This window comes from Crocuta crocuta, unplaced genomic scaffold, assembly GCF_008692635.1.
Source record: "Crocuta crocuta isolate KB4526 unplaced genomic scaffold, BGI_CrCroc_1.0 scaffold26, whole genome shotgun sequence".
NCBI lineage: Eukaryota > Metazoa > Chordata > Mammalia > Carnivora > Hyaenidae > Crocuta > Crocuta crocuta.
In genome coordinates, this window is record NW_027532249.1 from 14,615,307 (window position 1) to 14,634,082 (window position 18,776).

At 43.7% G+C, this 18,776-nt stretch overlaps 1 protein-coding gene across 1 annotated transcript in view; it reads right to left on the reverse strand.

Moving 5' to 3' along the window:
- ANKRD29 (ankyrin repeat domain 29) overlaps positions 1-18,047 on the reverse strand; it is a 50,000-nt gene extending 31,953 nt beyond the window's left edge. The window contains exons 1-3 of the mRNA XM_077778164.1: positions 18,015-18,047; positions 9,935-10,045; positions 1,957-2,055 (exon numbers count right to left, since the gene is read on the reverse strand). Of these exons, the coding sequence (XP_077634290.1) occupies positions 1,957-2,055; positions 9,935-10,045; positions 18,015-18,047 (243 nt within the window). The remainder of the gene's footprint in view (positions 1-1,956; positions 2,056-9,934; positions 10,046-18,014) is intronic.
- Positions 18,048-18,776: the final 729 nt, after the last annotated feature.

The window sequence follows — 18,776 nt, forward strand, 5'->3', positions numbered from 1 at the left end:
TAGTTTTCATACCCAAGAATATTAGTTGAGCAACCAGAACCAAACAGATCAATGTAAAACCATAAAAACCATACGTTGGCTGGAAATAAAACAAAGGTTTCTCTTCTCTCTCAGATTTTCACAATTGTTCTCAAGATATTTTTATACATGTTGAACTTGCCCTTCAGGATAGAGTTTTTTGAGTAAGCAGATCTGAACCATATTGTTTTTATTAAAGATCATCTGTCTTTTCTTTAAAGTTATAATAAACTAAGGCTGTAAAGCATAACAGAAAAACAAAACGATTAGGGTAATTTCAGACTATAATTCTAAATGGGCCCAAACATTTTCCTCCCAGAAGGAAATTAGCTGCTGACGTGAAAAGTGGCCTAAAACAATGCTCCAGTGTTGTGGAAATTGCTCAGAAGAATCTGCGTGTGAGAAGATTGATTGGATTTGCTACAGTTTCTCTGAGTGGCTCCTCTTGATAGACCAGGCTTGCTGATCCAGGACTATGGAGAACCAGCCTCCAGATTCTATCCATCAAGTGCCAGTCTTCCATGGTCCACAGCCAAGGTGACACCCAAAGGGGACAGGGGACGGACTTTAGATGACCCATGGAGTATTCAACCCTCACACCAGGGATGTCTTCATTTGCTCACTCAAGGGGAGCAGTCCAGTCTAGAAGATGGAGTACTGATGGATGAAAGTTTGGTTGATGAATCATCCTTTCTGAAACAACTATAGGGCAGACCCTCGAATAAGACTGGATTAAGGAAAATCAAAGGCTCCAGTTTGGATTGGAGCTTGCCTCAGGATGCCATCTTATGTCTGAGTCAGTGTGGACTGAGAGGTCAGATTCGCTTCAGGGATGACCTGTGGCTGTGTCTCCGTAAAGGTGAATTTGCAAGGCCCGAGATTAAATCTGCTCAGAAATAAATGGATCCCCTCAGACCTGAATCCCAAAGTATGTTAAAATGCCCAGCCTCCCACTGCTCTTCTGCACTGGAACAAGAATGGGCCCTCTAGCAAGACTGAACTCCCAGGATGGCTCTTGAATGAACTAACTCATATTAGTCCAATGTTCACCACATGGCTTTTTTGGGGACAGCGTATTTAATACGTGGCCAGTCAGAGAAGCCCTTTGAAATAATGGATGGTTGAGATAGTCCAGCAAGTGAGCCTCATTAAGAACAGGTTGCTGCGGTGCCTGGGGGGCTCCGTCGGTTGAGTGTCTGAATTTAAGGCCCGCGTTGGGCTTTTTGCTGTCAGTGAAGAGACCACTTTGGATCCTTTGTCCCTACCCTCTCTCTGCACCTCCCCTGCTTGCATTTTCTCTAAGATAAACATTAAAAAAAAAAGAAGAAGAAGAAGAAGAAGAAGAAGAACAGGTCTGTGACCCAATCCTTTGAAAAATGCAATGATCTTTATGGAAATCCTATAACTGGGGCACCTGAGTGGCTTGGTGGGTTACATGTCTGACTCTGGATTTCAGTTCAGGTCATGACCCCATGGTTCGTGAGTTTGAGCCTGCTTGGGATTCTCTCTCTCTTTCTCTCTCTCTGCCCCTACCCTGTTTGCACATGTAAGCATGCATGTGCTCTCTCTCTCGCCCTCTCTCTCAAAATAAAGAAATAAACTTTTTTTTTTCCAAAAAAGAAAATCCTATAACTTCTAAAGCACCTCATCCCAAGGGAAGAAGGAAGGACTGATTTGAGCTTGGGAGGAAATGTCTGAGTGTTTAAGGAATGTGGTTAGAGGTCCTGTTACCTCAGACTACAACCCATGCTTGAGAACAGTCATTCAACTGAAGTACAGCTAATGATCCACTCCTGGGCCTTATTTTAGGCATAATAAAGCCTGCAATCTGGATTCTAATGTTATTTAGGAAAAAAGCAATGATTACTCGTCTTCCTTGCCAATTCACTACTGTGAACATTTTGAGTCATTCTTATTCAAGTGTAAAACCTGACCCACCTCTCTCTGGAGATTGATGTCTGCTCCTTGCAGAACCAGTTCCCTCACACAGTCTATGTGGCCGGCATAGGAGGCCACCATGAGGAGCGTGGTGCCATGCTAGACGGAGGACAGACAGATGAATGGTTAGCCCATCATATGTCAGACAGGGTCCTGGAGAAGAGGCTGCAGAGAAGTCAGCTCCACTTGGGACATGTCCAAGTGCAAAATTTCCCACAATAATAAAGGCATCTCATGCAGACTAGACGGGAAAAAGCAAAGCGACACATTGCTGAGGGTGGAATTTTCAATTTAAAAATTCACTTAATCCCATTACCTTCAGAAGTGGTCCAACTGAACCGTAATTACTGCACTTTAAGGCAGTAGGGATGTACTGGTCTCATTTTATGATTCCTATTAAATGATTCCTGAGCCAAAACACTGTTATTAATGTAGAAGATGGGTTAAGTGGTACCAGTTGGTTTTCTGAGTTTAGAAGGCTTTATATTAAAACTGATCCAGGTAAAGATAAAAGGCACCTCAGGGAAATGGGAGACCACAGTAGTCAGTCAGGAGCCCTGGGGTTCATGTCTGCCTCTGTCCTCAACCAACAGTGTAACCTGGGGGCAAGGTGCTCGTAATTCTTGGGGTTTGTAGTTTAATTTACAGTCATTTTGGAGGGTTTGGAATAGTGATCTTAACCACTACCTCTGCATGTGCAGCAACCTGTCTTTTGGGGGTGGATGACAAGAGAGAGACAGATGGTTCTGCACAGAAGGAAGGCTCACTAGGTATAGGATGGTAAGTGACTCATAAGCCTCATTTTAATTTCATCAGTGGGATTTTGTAGGAAGACAGTAGAATTGAATGGTCACTGACACTATGATCTTGGGCTACTTATGGAACCTTTTCAAGGCTCACCCTCCTCATCAGCAAAATAGGGAATAATAAAAGCATCTTCTGGATTATATTAAATGAGTAAGTGATATAATGCAGGCAACGTGCTTAGAATAGTAATGTTAGATATTAATTCAGTAACTGTTAAATATTGAAACTTTATGATACTTCAGTAAATGTTCAGTTATCATCTGGCTTTTGTTGATCTCTGTGAATGACAATACTAATTTTGGGAAAGTCTTACTTGCTATGGATGAAAAGGACAGGTTGAGTAAAAGAAAAAAAAAAGCTAATGGCCTCATAGAAGTACTCTATATTTTTTCTACCTCCATGTGACTGCGTTTGGTATTTGAATGCTAGACATTTGTGTAGGCTGTACCATCCATTATTAAGTTGAACACCTTTGTCTGTATTTTCCGAGATTAGAGTAGTGCGTGGAAGTTGGTATTACTAACTTCCTCCTGAATGTGAACAATTTTTATTTAGAATGCAGATAGAAGAATCCTTGAATTAAAACCAATCTTGGGGTACCTGGGTGGCTCAGTGGGGTGAATGTCTGACTCTTGCTTTCAGCTTAGGTCATGATCCCAGGGTTGTGGGATCGAGCCCCTCCATGCTCAGCATGGAGCCCGATTAAGATTCTCTCACTCTCCTTCTGCCCCCTCCCCTGCTTGCACACACTCTCTCTCAAATTAAAACAAAACAAAAATAATGTGAAGGATTGCTAGGAAGATAGTGAAGTAGGAGGACCCTAAGCTCACCTTGTCCCATAGATACAATGGGAATATCAATAGATATACAATGGCAGTTACAATAGATAGATAACAATCACATTGGTGTAAATAACTGAAAATGATCCAAACATTGGAAGAACAAACTCCATAACTAAAGGTAGAGAAGAGCCCACACTAAAGAGGGTAGGAAGGGTGCAGATGTGGTGGGGAGCTAAATGGACCACTGCTGTATGCAGGGAGTGGGGGATTGGGGTAGGGAGGGAGCTGCGGAGAGGGAAGAGAAACTGACTATTTCACTGGGGAACCTGTATGTGGAAGGTTGAGTCCTCATAATATTTGGCTTTGAAAACTGGAGGGATAGAATTTCTGGACTTAAATCTTACAATTTTAAAAATCAGTGGCCCAGCTCTGGGAGAGGCTGGAGGGTGAGAGGAAACTTAAATCTTTACCCTTAGAGAGACAGCACCACAAACAGCCCGTGGAAATAGAATACAGAAGAAGCAGTTTGAAAAATGCCTGGGGTATATGGGAGGGAGATTTATTTACTAGTCCCAGAGGTGTGCTGGAGGAGCTGGGAGCGTTGGAAGACTTCTCCAAGAACAAAGGAGCTGGCAGGAACCATTTCCTTCCCTGCCCTCCAGCAAAAACACAACCACCTGCAGGAACCAGTGCAGCACCCACATTCGCTACCTAGCTTGCTAACACCACTGCCCCTTCTTCTCCCCCAACCTTGGGCATGTTGTGGATCTACCCACTCTAATACGTTCTTGGCCAGAGTCTACTCAAACCAGGGCCACAAGTCTGGTAGTGTGAAAGCAGCCTCAATAAGGGCCAGCACCACTTCAAAGCAACTCCTGCCCTGGGAAGAAGGAAAGGTAACAATACACAGCACTCATACCGCAGCCCCAGCAGTGGGCTGAGGGCAGACGGCTGGTCTGATTGCAGGCCCCGCCTACCAACAAAAGATTCTCTGGACAACACGGGGAAAGTACACTGTAGTTTGGTGCTACTGCATCTCTGGCAAATACCTAGTATGATTAAACTCAAGCCCAGGACAGCCCCAGACTGGCCCACTAACACTACAGGGACCAAACACTGCCCAAAACAGGCAAAGAGAGCTACTGCAGATGTCTGAACTGAAGGAAAAAGTGGCTCAACCACAACAGCTGGGCACACAACACATATAGGAGACACCTCTGAAGCACCAGTTTCTGGTGAACATGGGACACTGCACTGCAAGGCACTACAGGACCTCTTCTTCATAAGATCACTACTTTCAAGAGCAGGAGATGTAGCTAAGTTTCCTAATACACAGAAATATACACAGAGAGTTAGACAAAATGAGGAGACAGAGAACTATGTCCCAAAGGAAAGCACAGGACAAAATCACTGCAAGAGACCTAAGAAAAACGGAGATAAATAATATGCCTGATAGGGGTGCCTAGGTGGCTCAGTTGGTTAAGTGTCCAACTTTGGCTCAGGTCATGATCTTGTGGTTTGTGAGTTTGAGCCCCATGTCGGGCTCTGTGCTGACAGCTCAGAGCCTGGAACCTGCTTTGGATTCTGTGTCTCCTTTTCTCTGTCCCTCCTACTCTCTCACAAAGATAAATAAACATTAAAATTTTTTTAAAAAAAATAATAGAGATATGATAGAAATCTATCTCTACCTATTCTCTATAGTGATAGAGAATTTAAAGTAATGGTCATAAAGATACTCACTGGAATTGAGAAAAGAGAGAAGGACATCAGTGAGACGCTTAAAAAGATAAAAAAGAAATAAATCAGAAATGAAGAACACAATAAATAAATTTAAAAATACACTGGATGGAATAAATCTTAGACTAGAAGAAGCAGAAGAATGAATCAGTGACATGGAGGACAGAGTAATGGAAACGAATCAAGCTGAGCAAATGAGAGAAAAAAAATATGCAAAATGAGAATAGATGTAGGGAACTCAGCAACCCCATCAAGTATAATAACATTTATATTATAGGGATCCCAGAAGAAGAGAGACAAAGAGGGCAGAAAGTTTATTCGAAGAAATAAAAGCTTATAACTTCCTGAATCTGGTGAAGGAAACAGAAACTCAGATCCAGGAAGCACAGAGATCCCTCAACAAAATAAACCCAAGGAGATCCACACCAAGACACATAGTAATTAAAATGGCAAAAAGTAGTGATGAAGAGATCATTTTAAAAGCCACAAGAGGAAAGAAGAAAGTTAAGTACAGGAGAAATTCCATAAGGTTATCAGCCGATTTTTCAGCCAGATCTTTGCAGGCCAGATCTTCTAATAGATATGCAAAAAACAGAGAAAGGAATCCAGGAATATCACTAAAAAAAGCCAACTTACTACGAGAGAAGAGGGCAAGAGAAGAATGGAATAGAGAATTACAAAAAACAACCTTAAAACAAGCAAGAAAACGGCAATAAATACATACCTATCAATAATTACTTTGAATGTAAATGGACTAAACACTCCAATTAAAAGACACAGGGTGATGGAATGGATTAAAAAAAACAAGGTCCATCTTTATGTTGCCTATAAGACTCATTTCAGACTAAAAAACACCTGCAGATTGAAAGTGAAGGGATGGAGACACATTTATAATGCAAATGGATATGAAAGAAGCAAGGGTAGCAATACTTATATCTGACAAAATAGACTTTAAAACAAACTATAACAAGAGATGAAGAAGGACACATATAATCATTAACAGGAAGATAGAACAATTGTAAATATTTATGCACTGAACATGAAAGCACCCAAATACATAAAACAGTTAATAACAAACAAAAAGGAACTAATCGATAATAATACAATAATAGCAGGGGACTCTAACACCCCACTTAAATCAATGGACAGATTATCCGAACAGAAAATCAACAAGGAAACAGTGGCTTTGAATACACATTGAACCAGCTGGGTTAACAGATATATTCTGAACTCTCCATCCTAAAACAGGAAAATACATATTCTTTTCAAATGCACATGGAATTCTCCAGAATAGATCACATATTACACTATAAAACAAGTATCAACAAATTCAAAAAGACTGAAGGTATACTATGCATCTTTTCTGACCACAATGCTATTAAATTAGATAGCAACTATAAGAAAAAAATCAGAAAGAGCACAAATACATGGAAGTTAATAACATACTGTTAAATAATGAATGAGTCAATGAAGAAATCAAAGGAGAAATTTTTAAAAAAATACAGGGAGACAACTGAAAATGAAAACACAAAGATCCAAAATCTTTGGGATACAGCAAAAGTGGTTCTAAGAGGGAAGATTATAGCAATATAGTTCTACCTCAAGAAGCAAGAAAAATCTCAAATAAACAACCTAACATTACACCTAAAGGAATGGAAAAAAGAACAAACAAAACTCCAAAACCAGAAGGAAGGAAGTAATATAGATTAGAGCAGAAATAAATGCTATAGAAACTAAAAACAAATAAACAAGCAAAAAAACCAAAAGAACAGACCAATGAAACCAGGAGTTGGTTCTATGAAAAGATCAACAAAATTGGAAAACAGTGGCTTTGAATACACATAGGACCACTTAAATTTTTAGCAACGCTCATCAAAGAGAAAAGAGAGAGAATTCAAACAAACAAAATCAGAAATGAAAGGGGAGAAATAACAACCAACACCATTGAAATACAAAGGATTATATGAGAATATTGTAAAAAAAAATATGTCAAAAAATTAGACAATTAGAAGAACTGGAAAAATTCCTGGAAACATATAACTTACCAAAACCAAAATAGGAGGAAATAAAAAATTTGAGCAGACCAATTACTGGCAATGAAATTAAATCGGTAATCAAAAACACCCAATAAACAAAAGTCCAGGGCCAGATGGCTTCACAGGTGAATTCTACCAAACATTTCAGGAAAAGTTGATACCCAGTCTTCTCAAATTATTCCAAAAATATAAGAGGAAGGAAAACTTTCAAATTCATTCTATGAAGTAGTATCTGTTGATGTATTAAGCCAGACAAAAGTCTTTCCTTTATACTCAAAACTTGCTAGCCTGACAGATTGTTAATTCTCTAAAGATTAAGGTTAGTTTATTTCACTGGCTGCTGGTAAAATATATCTTGTAAAACTAGCTGATTTTGAATAGAGGATACAGGGGATATAAATGTGGTGAAGACTCCAACAAACAGGACAGTGAAATACATACATTCATACATCTAAAAAGGCTGGAGGAAGCTACCATCGCGCATCTTTGTGGTAGATGTGCATTAGAGAGATGAAGGAAGCAAAAAAAATGTAAACATCATGCGAAGACACCATTACCCTAGAAGTGAGGTGAATGTTAGCAAATCAAAGCTTTGCCATGTGGTGGGTGGCCTAGAGATAACATATTCATTCTTTAAATGCTGTTTGTCAGAAGTTTGAACATGGTCGTGAACTTGAGGTTGGGAGCGGTTCCCAGGAGAGCCTCAGGGCCTCCTCATGCATTCCATCAGCTCTCCTGGGAGTCCCAGGTGAACCGGAGGCAGGGCAGGACTGGTGTAGAGGTCATTCAGCACCAGAGGCGCCTGGAACCCAGACTCCATGTTCAGGTGGCACCTGAAGGAGGTAGAAACTCTCCCGGTGAAACCTGGAGGGGAACCAACACCTGCACTGTTCCCTGTCTCCGTCACCGCCAATCTTAGAGACTCTTTCAAACTCCATGCCTGAAATTACCATCATTTAGGCTCCCTCCTTTGGGTTAAGGAATTATTTCTCCGAAAGCTGTTAACAAAATGAATTTTTATGATAAACGAGGAGGAGTAAACATATTGGTATCTGGTCCTAGTAGCAAAATTTCTGTCTGAAATAGCTACTTGTCACCCAGCAGACAGACAGGGACAGAGGATGAGCTCTGAGAGAGAAAGCAGGTGGCAGGACAGGTGGCACTGAGGAGGAAAGGGCACAGGGAAGGCTGAGTACGGGGTACTGTCTGGGGGGCAGGATGTGCGTGGTGCTGTGAGGAGGCTCCTAGGACGCTGGATATAAGGAAAAAGCAACAGAGGTGGCTGAAAACAGGTGACTTCAAGACAAAGAGGAGAAGGGGTCATCCACATGGCCAGTGGGTGAGGCCACAGTGAAAGCCAGCACTCCTAGTCCAGTTTGGCCCAGGGGGGCACTGCTGCCCATGGAGACCCAAGCAGGACTGGGGTGGCCAGTTCACAGATGCCTGACCCCATACCAGTCTGGGTCCTGGCAAGGAAGAGATGGCACATTTGCATCAGGATAGTGGGAGGAAACTTCAATAATGTATAAAGCTGTGCCCTGGGTGCAGGGACACTACAGGAACAAGGCTGGACGAAGAGCTAGCAGCAGTGGCGCTCTCCTGCCAGCCCGGGCCTGAAGGCACAGGGCTGGGGTGGGGACGGTAGACACTCCTAGAGAATGAGAGCATTGCTGCCAGACAGAGCAGAGGACACTGGGGGTCCTCCCACTCTCTGATTCCTACCAGTGCCCCCACTTGCCAAACCCAACCAGAGGCCAGAGGGAAGCAAGTCCACGAGGCTGTACATTTCGGTCTCTGGGACACACAGCAAGCTGGAGAAGGGTCCGAGGGGACCTGGAGGTGCCAACGCCAGATAACGGCACACCGATGCCCCCAGTGGGCAAAGCAGAACAAGCTTTGCTATCTCACCCAGGCTGATGGCTGATCTCATGTAGAGAATCTGTGCAATGAAAGCTGGAAATGGCACATCCTGCTTTTGGGAAAACAATAGGGCTCATCTGAAAACAGTTTTACTCCTAAAATAAGAATATTTCTGCTGTTTCTCTTTCTTTTTCTCATTTGAGGTTTTCCTGATCCCCAGAGATGCAGAGTCCTGCTGAATACAGAGAAATCACTACCTCTATCCGGAGAGGGAGGGCCCCTTAAGTGACACCTGTAGGGGGCAGTAGAATCGATTTTTAGATCCCCTCCTCCCGAGGAGCGAACTGACGTTTGCAAAGACAACAAAAGGTAGGAAGCTTCAGTTTTCTTACCCTCATAGAAAAGCCCATTTTCTACATCCGGGGCAGCCCTCTTCTGCTCTGAATCATCTCCACTCTCCGTGAAAGGAGTTGGTTTGAATTCTCGGACTAAAAACCCTTTCCTCTTGGAATCTGACAATTCTGATTCCCAGTGAGGTGCCACTTCCTTTATTGTGGCCACCTCTGGTTTTATGCACATGATGGTTTGCCCGTGTGCTTTTACGCTCACCATGGTACCTTGGAGTTTTACAAAGGCAGGCAAACATGAAAGAATAGACCAGCATTGCAAAGGGAAATGTATTCATGAGCTGCTCTCATGCCAGCAGGGGAAACGGCGTGTCCTAGGCATGCATATACCGAATGAATCCATCCGTACACTGTCCCTGCAGTCCACATCCACCCGACCGCTGTTCAGCAACAGCCTGAGCAGAGCCAGGTTTCCTCTCCTTGCTGCCCAGAATGCGGCATTGGCAAGTGGAGTTTCCTTCTGCAGAAGCAAAACGAAAACAGGCTCTTAAGATCAACATCAGTTAATCTGACCGTTTCTACGCAAATACATCATTCAAAAGGCGAATTTCCAGATGTGTTGTAGCGTCTGAAAGACCGCTCCTCCAGCCATAGATGATGGTAATATACTTGGTTATGGAACACATTCTGTTTCATACCAGATACCGGAACCACAGTGCTGATATGAAGAGCAATGTTGTTGATAATACAGCACTATTAATACTCTATTTCCCACCAATGTCCTCACTTTCCTGCCTCTGTGTCTTTGTTCACAGTTTCCTTTTTACTTGAAATGAATTCTCCCCCATCCTTCAAGCCCAACGCCCGGGTTAAATGCTATTTCCTCCCTGAAGTGTTCTCAAATCCCTCTTCACCTCTAAGCAGAGAGAAATCTCTCCCAATTCTGACCTCAACCCACACCTTTTCTGTGCTTTCAACTTTCTACCCAGTTCCAGCTGTCTGGGTAAATGTTTCACTTTCCCTCCACCAAATTTTCTTTGCTTTGGCTGGAAGTTGCCAGGGGATTCATTTAAGAATAAAGAACTCTGGGCAGGAAATGCTGTTACGTGTCCTCATATGGATCCTTCTTTCCACTGCTGTGTGATTTTAAAGTTGCAAAATTAATATGGGAACCATCCTATGGAAGGAATACAGCTGGCAAACAGTTCTTGAAAAATCAGACCGGCAGAGTGGACTGCAGTACAATTGCCTTTTCTAGAACACATCAGTTTGGATCTGTAGAGAACAGTCCATGCCGGGGGAGAGTGGAGCTGAAAGAGAGGTTCTGGAACCAGACAGCTTTGCATGTCAACCCCAGCCTTGGGCAAGTGACTTGGCCTTGGTAAGTCTTACACTACCCGACTTGAAGTTCATGGTAAAGATTAAATAATATAAGTTAATTGGTGAATACAGTGCCCAACACATCATAAATGCTTACAGATGCCCGCTTCTTTCCCTCTGTCCACTTTTCTTTACAAAGTTGAAATAGATAGGCAAAATTAAATTCAGAGTATCGATACTAGTAAAGAATTTTTTTGGTATCAGGAAATTTTCTAGCATTGAAATTATTTAACAAAAGCGCTTTTTGGGTGGGCTTAAAACACCTATCTGACCCCAAAGAGCTTTTGTGTAAGATATCTTTTAAGTATACTGACAAGATATTAAATTCAGTTTCTCTTTTTTTTATAAGCTTCTTCAAGGCAGGCCTATTTCTTTTTTCTTTTTTTTAAGGTTATTTATTTATTTATTTTGAGAGAGGGAGTGAAAGAGAGAGAGAGCGAGCAGGGGAGGAGCAGAAAGAGAGGGAGAGAGAGAATCCCAAGCTGACAGTGCAGAACCTGACTCATGAACTCGAACTCATGAACTGTGTGATCATGACCCGAGCCAAAACCAAGAGTTGGATGCTTGAACTACTGAGCCACACAGACATCCTTTAAATTCAGTATCTTACTTGCCTATGCTAAGTTAAAAAGAAATCACAACAGGGGCGCCTGGGTGGCTTAGTTGGTTAAGCGTCCGACTTTCGCTTGGTCATGATCTCGCAGTNCGTCAGCCACAGCACAGAGCCATCTAAATATTAATTTTTAAAAATTTTTAAGTAATCTCCACACCCAACATGGGGTGCAAACTCACATCCCTGAGCTCAAGAGTCACATGCTCTACTGACTGAGCCAGCCGGGTGCCCCTCCATGGAGCCATCTAAAATGAAAGAACAGTGAGAGCCCAAGCAAGGTGGCATTTGTTGCTATGAGGATTTTTTGTCTGCAGCCCTTCAGCGCATGAACAACTTAGTGCTCTTAGTGCGTTCTTGGGTGAGAGCGTGGCCAAGTGGGGAATGCCAAGCAAGGACAAACATACTTCAAATAGTTTCCCGCCTCAGATAGGAGAACAAATGCCACCTCAAATTCCAGATGAACAATTTGCTTTCCGTGAAAGCCTAAATGGGATGGTCCTGGGAGTTTTCAGGCCAAACTGCACTGGTGACACTCACACCCGGTGTTTGCGGCTCTTGTTCCAATCTGGCTCCATCATTACATCTGTCAATAACTGGCCGAGGCAATGGCCAGGCAGGCCTGACTTGTATCATAAATCATGAAACAATGCCCTTGCGGCAGAGAGATTTCACAAGGCCAAAATGAAGTTTGGAGGGTGAATTAGGAAGAGAACGTAGTATGCATCAGGGAACAGCTCTGCTGACTTTTCCTGAGACAAGAAGACTTGAGAGTAATAAATTGTAAATCATTTTTAGTGATGTTGTTGTTTCTCTTTAACCCCAAATTATTTTCAAAAACCATTGGCACATGACAAACTTCTATTGTCATAATAAGCTCTCCAACTGGGAGCCTTGAGGATGGCTCTGGGGCTTCCTCTCCTCCCAGAGCCAGATTTCCTGGTTTCCTTTGAGGTTCTAGAAACTGAGCTTGGTGAACAGCTGTAAAGATTTCATTTTCCCTTGATTTACCAAGAGATGGAGGCAAGATGAGTAGTTGATTTGGGGTAAGAAAGAGCTGAGTTCAAGTCTGAAGCCTGCTACTTCCCAGCTCTGTGACTCTGGGCAGGTTATTTAACTTCTCTCTGTCCCAGTAAAATGGAACTAAGAATCCCAGTGGAAGCACCTCCGCCATGTGTTGTTAAAGGATTAGAGGGGAGAATACATGGAAACACAGTTTGAAGGTGAACACTCAAGAATTGTCACTATAAATGCTATTCCTCACAGCTCTCTGAAATGCTGGTCCAGGCATTGGCAATTTGTTTGGTCACTGGCAGGTACTGGGGTCAGGGGCACTGGCCAGGGGTTAGGACATGAAGTATGAGTCAAAACCTTGAGCTCTGCTCCAATGGCTTTATGGCCCCGCAGGAAAGCATGTCATGCCAAGGCATCAGAAATTATTACAGGTGGGGCGCCTGGGTGGCTTAGTCGGTTGAGTGTCCGACTTTCACTTAGGTCATGATCTCGCGGTTTGTGGGTTCGAGCCCCGCGTCGGGCTCTGTGCTGACAGCCAGCTCGGAGCCTGGAGCCTGTTTCAGTCTGTGACTCCCTCTCTCTCTGACCCTCCCCTGCTCACGCTGTCTCTCTCTCTCCTAGAAATAAATAAAACATTAAAAAATTAAAAAAAAAAAGAAATTATTACAGGTGCTAGAGGAGGAATGTGGATTACTTACTGAGAGAAGAGAATGGCCAAGCCCATATGAGGCGGGTGGCCAGGAATGGTTTCAAAGAGAAGGAATTCTCGAGAAGAGTTTTGGAAGACAAGCGGGGAACTGGGTAACAAGCATCCTAGGCAGAAAGTGTCATGAAAGCAAAGATGTGGAGGCTCTCCACAGCATTCTGGGAACTGTCACTAGCTTGGAAGGGCTGGACTAAAGGAAAGGAGCGGGAAGAGGGCAAGAGACAACGTGGGGCTGTAGGCAGTGAGGGCCAGATCCTAAAGGATCTGCGCTGCTGTGCGACGGAGTTTGCCAGGGCACTGGGGAGCCAAGACAGGGTTTTAAGGTGAGGAGATGCTATCGGTTTTGCGTTTCAGACAGGTCCTTGTGGCAGCTTCAGGGAGAATGGGTTGATGACTGGAGCTAGACTGAGGGCAGTGTCTACAAGGGTTAGGGGACTATTGCATAGATGGGGCAAGAGAATTTAAGGGCCCGAGCTCAGGCAAAAATAGTGGGACGGAAGGATTAGACTGTATGTGCGGGAGAAGGTGGGAGAAGGAGGCTGGGCTGACTCCCAGGTCTCTGGTTTGAGTGCCTGGTTAGGGCAGTGCCATTCCTCAAAGTGGGAAACATCGGAAGAGGGGCAGGCTTTGGGGAAAAGGAGTTCAGCTTTGAACATGCTTTCCAGTAAGGGGCTTCCTGGTGGAAAGGACTCCCGAAAGAATGGATACATTCTTCCATCCCGCTGTGGCAGACACATTTAGTGGAGGGCAGGAGTCTTGTGCTTGTTCAACACTAAGTGCTTGCTCTGTACCGCTTGGTATGTCCTCTCCACAGGCCGTCTCACTGAATCCTCACCACTGCTCAGTGAAGTGGGCGCCCTAGCCGGCTGCATGGGTGAAGGTAAGGGAGATGACAGACAGGCTTGGGGTCACACAGTCTGGTGCCTGGCACTGCCCTGTTAGCCATCACACTGTTCTGCCTCCCGGGGAATTCTGGAGGCAGCAAGGAATAAGGCAGTGCTGACCCCAATGACCTCCTTCCTACCCTCATTCCAAGCTCCTCTTCTGCCAAGATGGAAAGTCCCCTGACCCCCCTTCTCTTTAGGGTCTACACACATCACATTGCCTGGACAACTTCCAAACCTCCCCTGGGTATGATATGCACATAATCATAAATGCTGTGGAGTGAAGCAGGGGCAAGACCTCTAGCCTTTGAAGGAGATCATGCATGTGGAAACGCTTTGCTATTTAACCTCTTTCTTGATTTTTCTGATCTCTGCAACAAGGCCAGTGAGCCTCCCTTGGGCTTGTCGGTCATGATCTGAGGAACAGCAACACCAACCACGGCTGAGATCTTGCTCTTTATCCGGCATGCTAAGCACTTTCACTGCTCTGACGCATTTCATTAGCAGAACAACGGCACAACATCGGTGTTTTCATTATTCCCATTTTTAAGAAGAGGCAACTGAGGCACAGACATGAATTACTCAAGGTCATACAGTTAGCAAGTAACAGAGCCAGCCTTCAACCCCATCTTTGAGTCTAGAGTCTGAGGTCTTTCCCTGTGAGAAAAACAGAGTGTAAACTTCGACATATGCCATTATTTTATTCTTTTTTTTCTCACCTCTACTTCCAGATTTTTGGCTCAAACACTGCTCATTATTACACTACCAGCAATTAGTTACAGGAAGGAAGGGGAGAGGAAACAGAAGGGAAATTGTTACTTGTACAGAACTGGAATTCTGATTAAAAGCTAAGAGGGGGGTAGAGATTTTAAAAAGGTAGAGTTGAAAAAAGGGTTTAGATCATGTGGGTTTTGATTGTGCATTTGATTGTGCATTTATTAATTCAATCAAGAGGACATGAGCTTTTCTCAGTCATGAACTTCTTCGATGTTAGAGGCCACGTTAAGTAAGAATAGAATGCAGGACTGGGAAGCCATGCACAGAAGGACACTTTTGAGATGACACGGGCTATTCTCATCCATTGTCCCCTTTGTGCTATCTGAAATTTTCAGAAGCTTGATGAACATTAGAAAAGCCTACTCCTGTGTTGTCAGTACGGTTACACTTCTCAAGGTGATAGGAAGCTGAAGAGAAAAAGTGATTTGCCCCAAGCATTCTGCCTTGGAGGTAGGATCATTCAACACCAGCATTTCCAAACTCAGGACTCAAGACCATGTGGAGAGTCTGTTTAAGACCTAGATCTCGAGAACAGGCAAATCTATAGAGAGAGAAAGCAGAGTTAAGTTATCGAAAGCTGGGAAGCTAGTCAGCTGGGGTCTAGAGTGACGGGTGACGAAGATATTCTAAACTTGATTGTGCTGATGTTTGCACAAGTCTGAATATACTGAAAAGCACTGAAATGAACACTTTACATGGGTGGGTTACATGATACGTGATTTGTATTTCAATAAAGCTGTTTAAAAACATGCATGGCTTAGGGACACCTGGGTGGCTCAGTTGGTTAAGCATCTGACTCTGGATTTTGGCTCAGGTCATGATCTCACGGTCCGGGAGTTGGAGCCCATTGCTGGGCTCTGCGCTGGCAGTGCAGAGCTTGCTTAGGATTCCCTCTCTCTCGCTCTCTTTCTGCCCCTCCCCTGATCACTCTCTCTCAAAATAAATAAATAAACTTTAAAAAAATGTGGCTTTGTAAATTTATTTTCCTGTAGCTCATCCAAATAATTTTAGCTGACTGGTAGACTGGAGCTAATGATGGATGAGATCATTTACATACTTTCAGAACAAGGATGGAACATATAAGTGCTCATACTTTTGGCCAAGGCATTAGCAGTTTCCATCATGAAGATGAAACATGGCATTGAGATGCTTTATCCTCTTGAGTAAAACATGCTCAAGAAAGGCCCAAGTATTATTTATCTACCAATGTTTCCTCTACAGTGGTGACTTCCTTCACTGTGTTAAGGGTCTAGTTCCTCAACTGTTAGGCTTTTGACAACCTCAGTCCTGAAGAATAAGTCCTGAGTAGTTGAAACAGCTGTTAGAAAGTCAAAAGTCAATGCACTGAGATCTGTGAACTTTATTCCACAGAGGCCCAGACCTGCCCCCTGAGTTTGCTTTTACTTTAAAAACAGTTCTAACTGGGGCGCCTGGGTGGCTTAGTCGGTTAAGCGTCCGACTTTCGCTTAGGTCATGATCTTGCGGTTCGTGGGTTCGAGCCCCGTGTCGGGCTCTGTGCTGACTGCCAGCTCAGAGCCTGGAGCCTATTTCAGAGTCTGTATCTCCCTCTCTCTCTGACCCTCCCCTACTCACACTGTCTCTCTCTCTCTCTCTCCTAGAAATAAAAAAACAAAAAACAAAAAACAATTCTAACAAACATGTGTCTGTTTTCCCAACCAGAACAAATTAGGACTTGCCAATTATGAAAGAGGAAGTTTACTGGAGATAAACTGATAGCAGTGATTGCTGACAGCTTAATGGAGGAAGGAGAAAACATAGATGCAAAAGGGGTCCGTGTGGCTCAGAAGCAAATAGCCTTACATGTGATTACTCTAAGTCATGAATAAGAAGCTACCTTGTGATTTATAATGCTCTGTTCATTCTCCCATAGACTCAGCTAACAACGCCAGAGCTTTTATTTATTTATTTTATTTTATTTTTTAAATATTTTTATTTATTTCTAGGAGAGAGTGAGAGAGAGAGAGAGAGAGCGAGCGTGAAGAGGGGAGAGTCAGGGAGAGAGGGAGACACAGACTCTGAAACAGGCTCCAGGCTCTGAGCTGGCAGTCAGCACAGAGCCCGATGCGGGGCTCGAACCCACTACCGCGAGATCATGACCTAAGCGAAAGTCGGACGCTCAACCGACTAAGCCACGCAGGCGCCCCTCAATGCTAGAGCTTTTAAACAAAGGCTTTGGAGATCCAGGAACAAGGGCCTCTGAGACTTTCTGAGGCCCGTGAAAATGAACCGTTAATCTCTGGCTCTAAAATCAAAGTGAATGAATAAATAGCTACAAAATGTACTATTTTTGTCAACTTCTATTCACTGCTAAATTTGGTATTGAGAAAATATTGATGGCACGTGAAAATAATTTGTAGGTCTGATGTTCTCAGCATACAAGAATTATGGGCTATATATGAAAATTGTAGAAAAATCATGGACAAATGTAAATTAAGTGTTATTCATGGCTAAGTTGTTTTTAAAGCAATATTATAAAAACCCTTCCAAAAATGTACAATAATAAGTCTCTATTATGATCTTGGGTTGTGGGTACATTTTAATATATTTGATAGGATGCTGGCGAGGGCGAGTGCTGGCTTAGGCAACTAGCCTGTGACTCTACTCCCCTTGCCCTCAAGCCTTCCCTCTGTGCCCTTTGAAAGTCCACTTCCAGGAGCATCAACTCCTCATCCTTAACCCGGCATAGAGGACTTCCCTGTCTCCGTGCTGTAAGCCCCCAGCACCTCCAACACCAGCTCTGGGGTAGAAAATGGGGTTAGGCTCTCCTCATTTGTCTTCCAGACCTGCCCTTCCAGTCAAGTGGACAAATCTCTATTCTTTCACGGCTCAGGTCATCCCACCTTCTTGTCCTGGGCCTCACCTCACCTAGTAGCTGTCACTTCCTGATCACTCTCCCTTTTTCACTGCAAATTCTGGCACCTTCCCTTCTACCCACCCCAAATTCTGATCTTATCCTGGCCTTCATTTCACAAAACATCGATACGGTCGCTAAACCTTACCTCCTTTCCTCTAACTCCTGTGGAAGAGGGTTTCCTCCCCATCTGTCTAGTGGGAACCCCTACCACTAATGAAGTCCCACTCATGTCCTCTGCCTCACTCTCCTGAATGCTTCATCACTCAGCTCCGTCATCCCCTCTATCGAGCCACCTTAGCATCATTTTAAATATTTATTGGGTGGCTCAGTGGGTTAAGCATTTGACTCTTGATTTCAGTTCAAGTCATGAGTTGTGGGATCCAGCCCTGCGTCAGGCTCTGTGCTGAGCATGGAGCCTGCTTGAGATTCTCTCTCTCCTTCTCTCTCTGCCCTTCCCTAGCTTGCACACATTCTCTCTCTCTCAAACTCTATATGGTAACTCTATATTTAGCTTTTTGAAGAACGACCAGACTGTTTCCTAATATGGCTGCATCATTTACACTCCTACCAGCAATGTATGAAGACCTGAATTTCTCCACTTCCTTGCCAACACCTGACATTGTCTGTCTTGTTGATTATCGTCATCCCAGTGGGCATGAAGTGGTGTCTCATTGTGGTATTGATTTGCATTTCCCAGATGCCCTTGGCTCAGAGGCACATCAGTATATTTTAACTATTATTTGTATTAAGACCTCTCAATAGAGGCAAATCAACTATCATCCCTTTCATCCTGAAATGTGAGGATTAAATGGAATGACTTTAAACTCGTTTAAGAGAAAACTCCTTTGGACCCTGAAGTCCGGTAATCAATTGCAGCTCCACTCTGTGCTGAACTCTCAGCTTCACGTCCAAAAAGTGCCCCGGAGAGGAGGCGACAGTGGTGCCACTGGCCTTCCGAAACGAGGACGCAGAACCGGGAATCCTTGCCGCAGCCTGGCTGTGGGG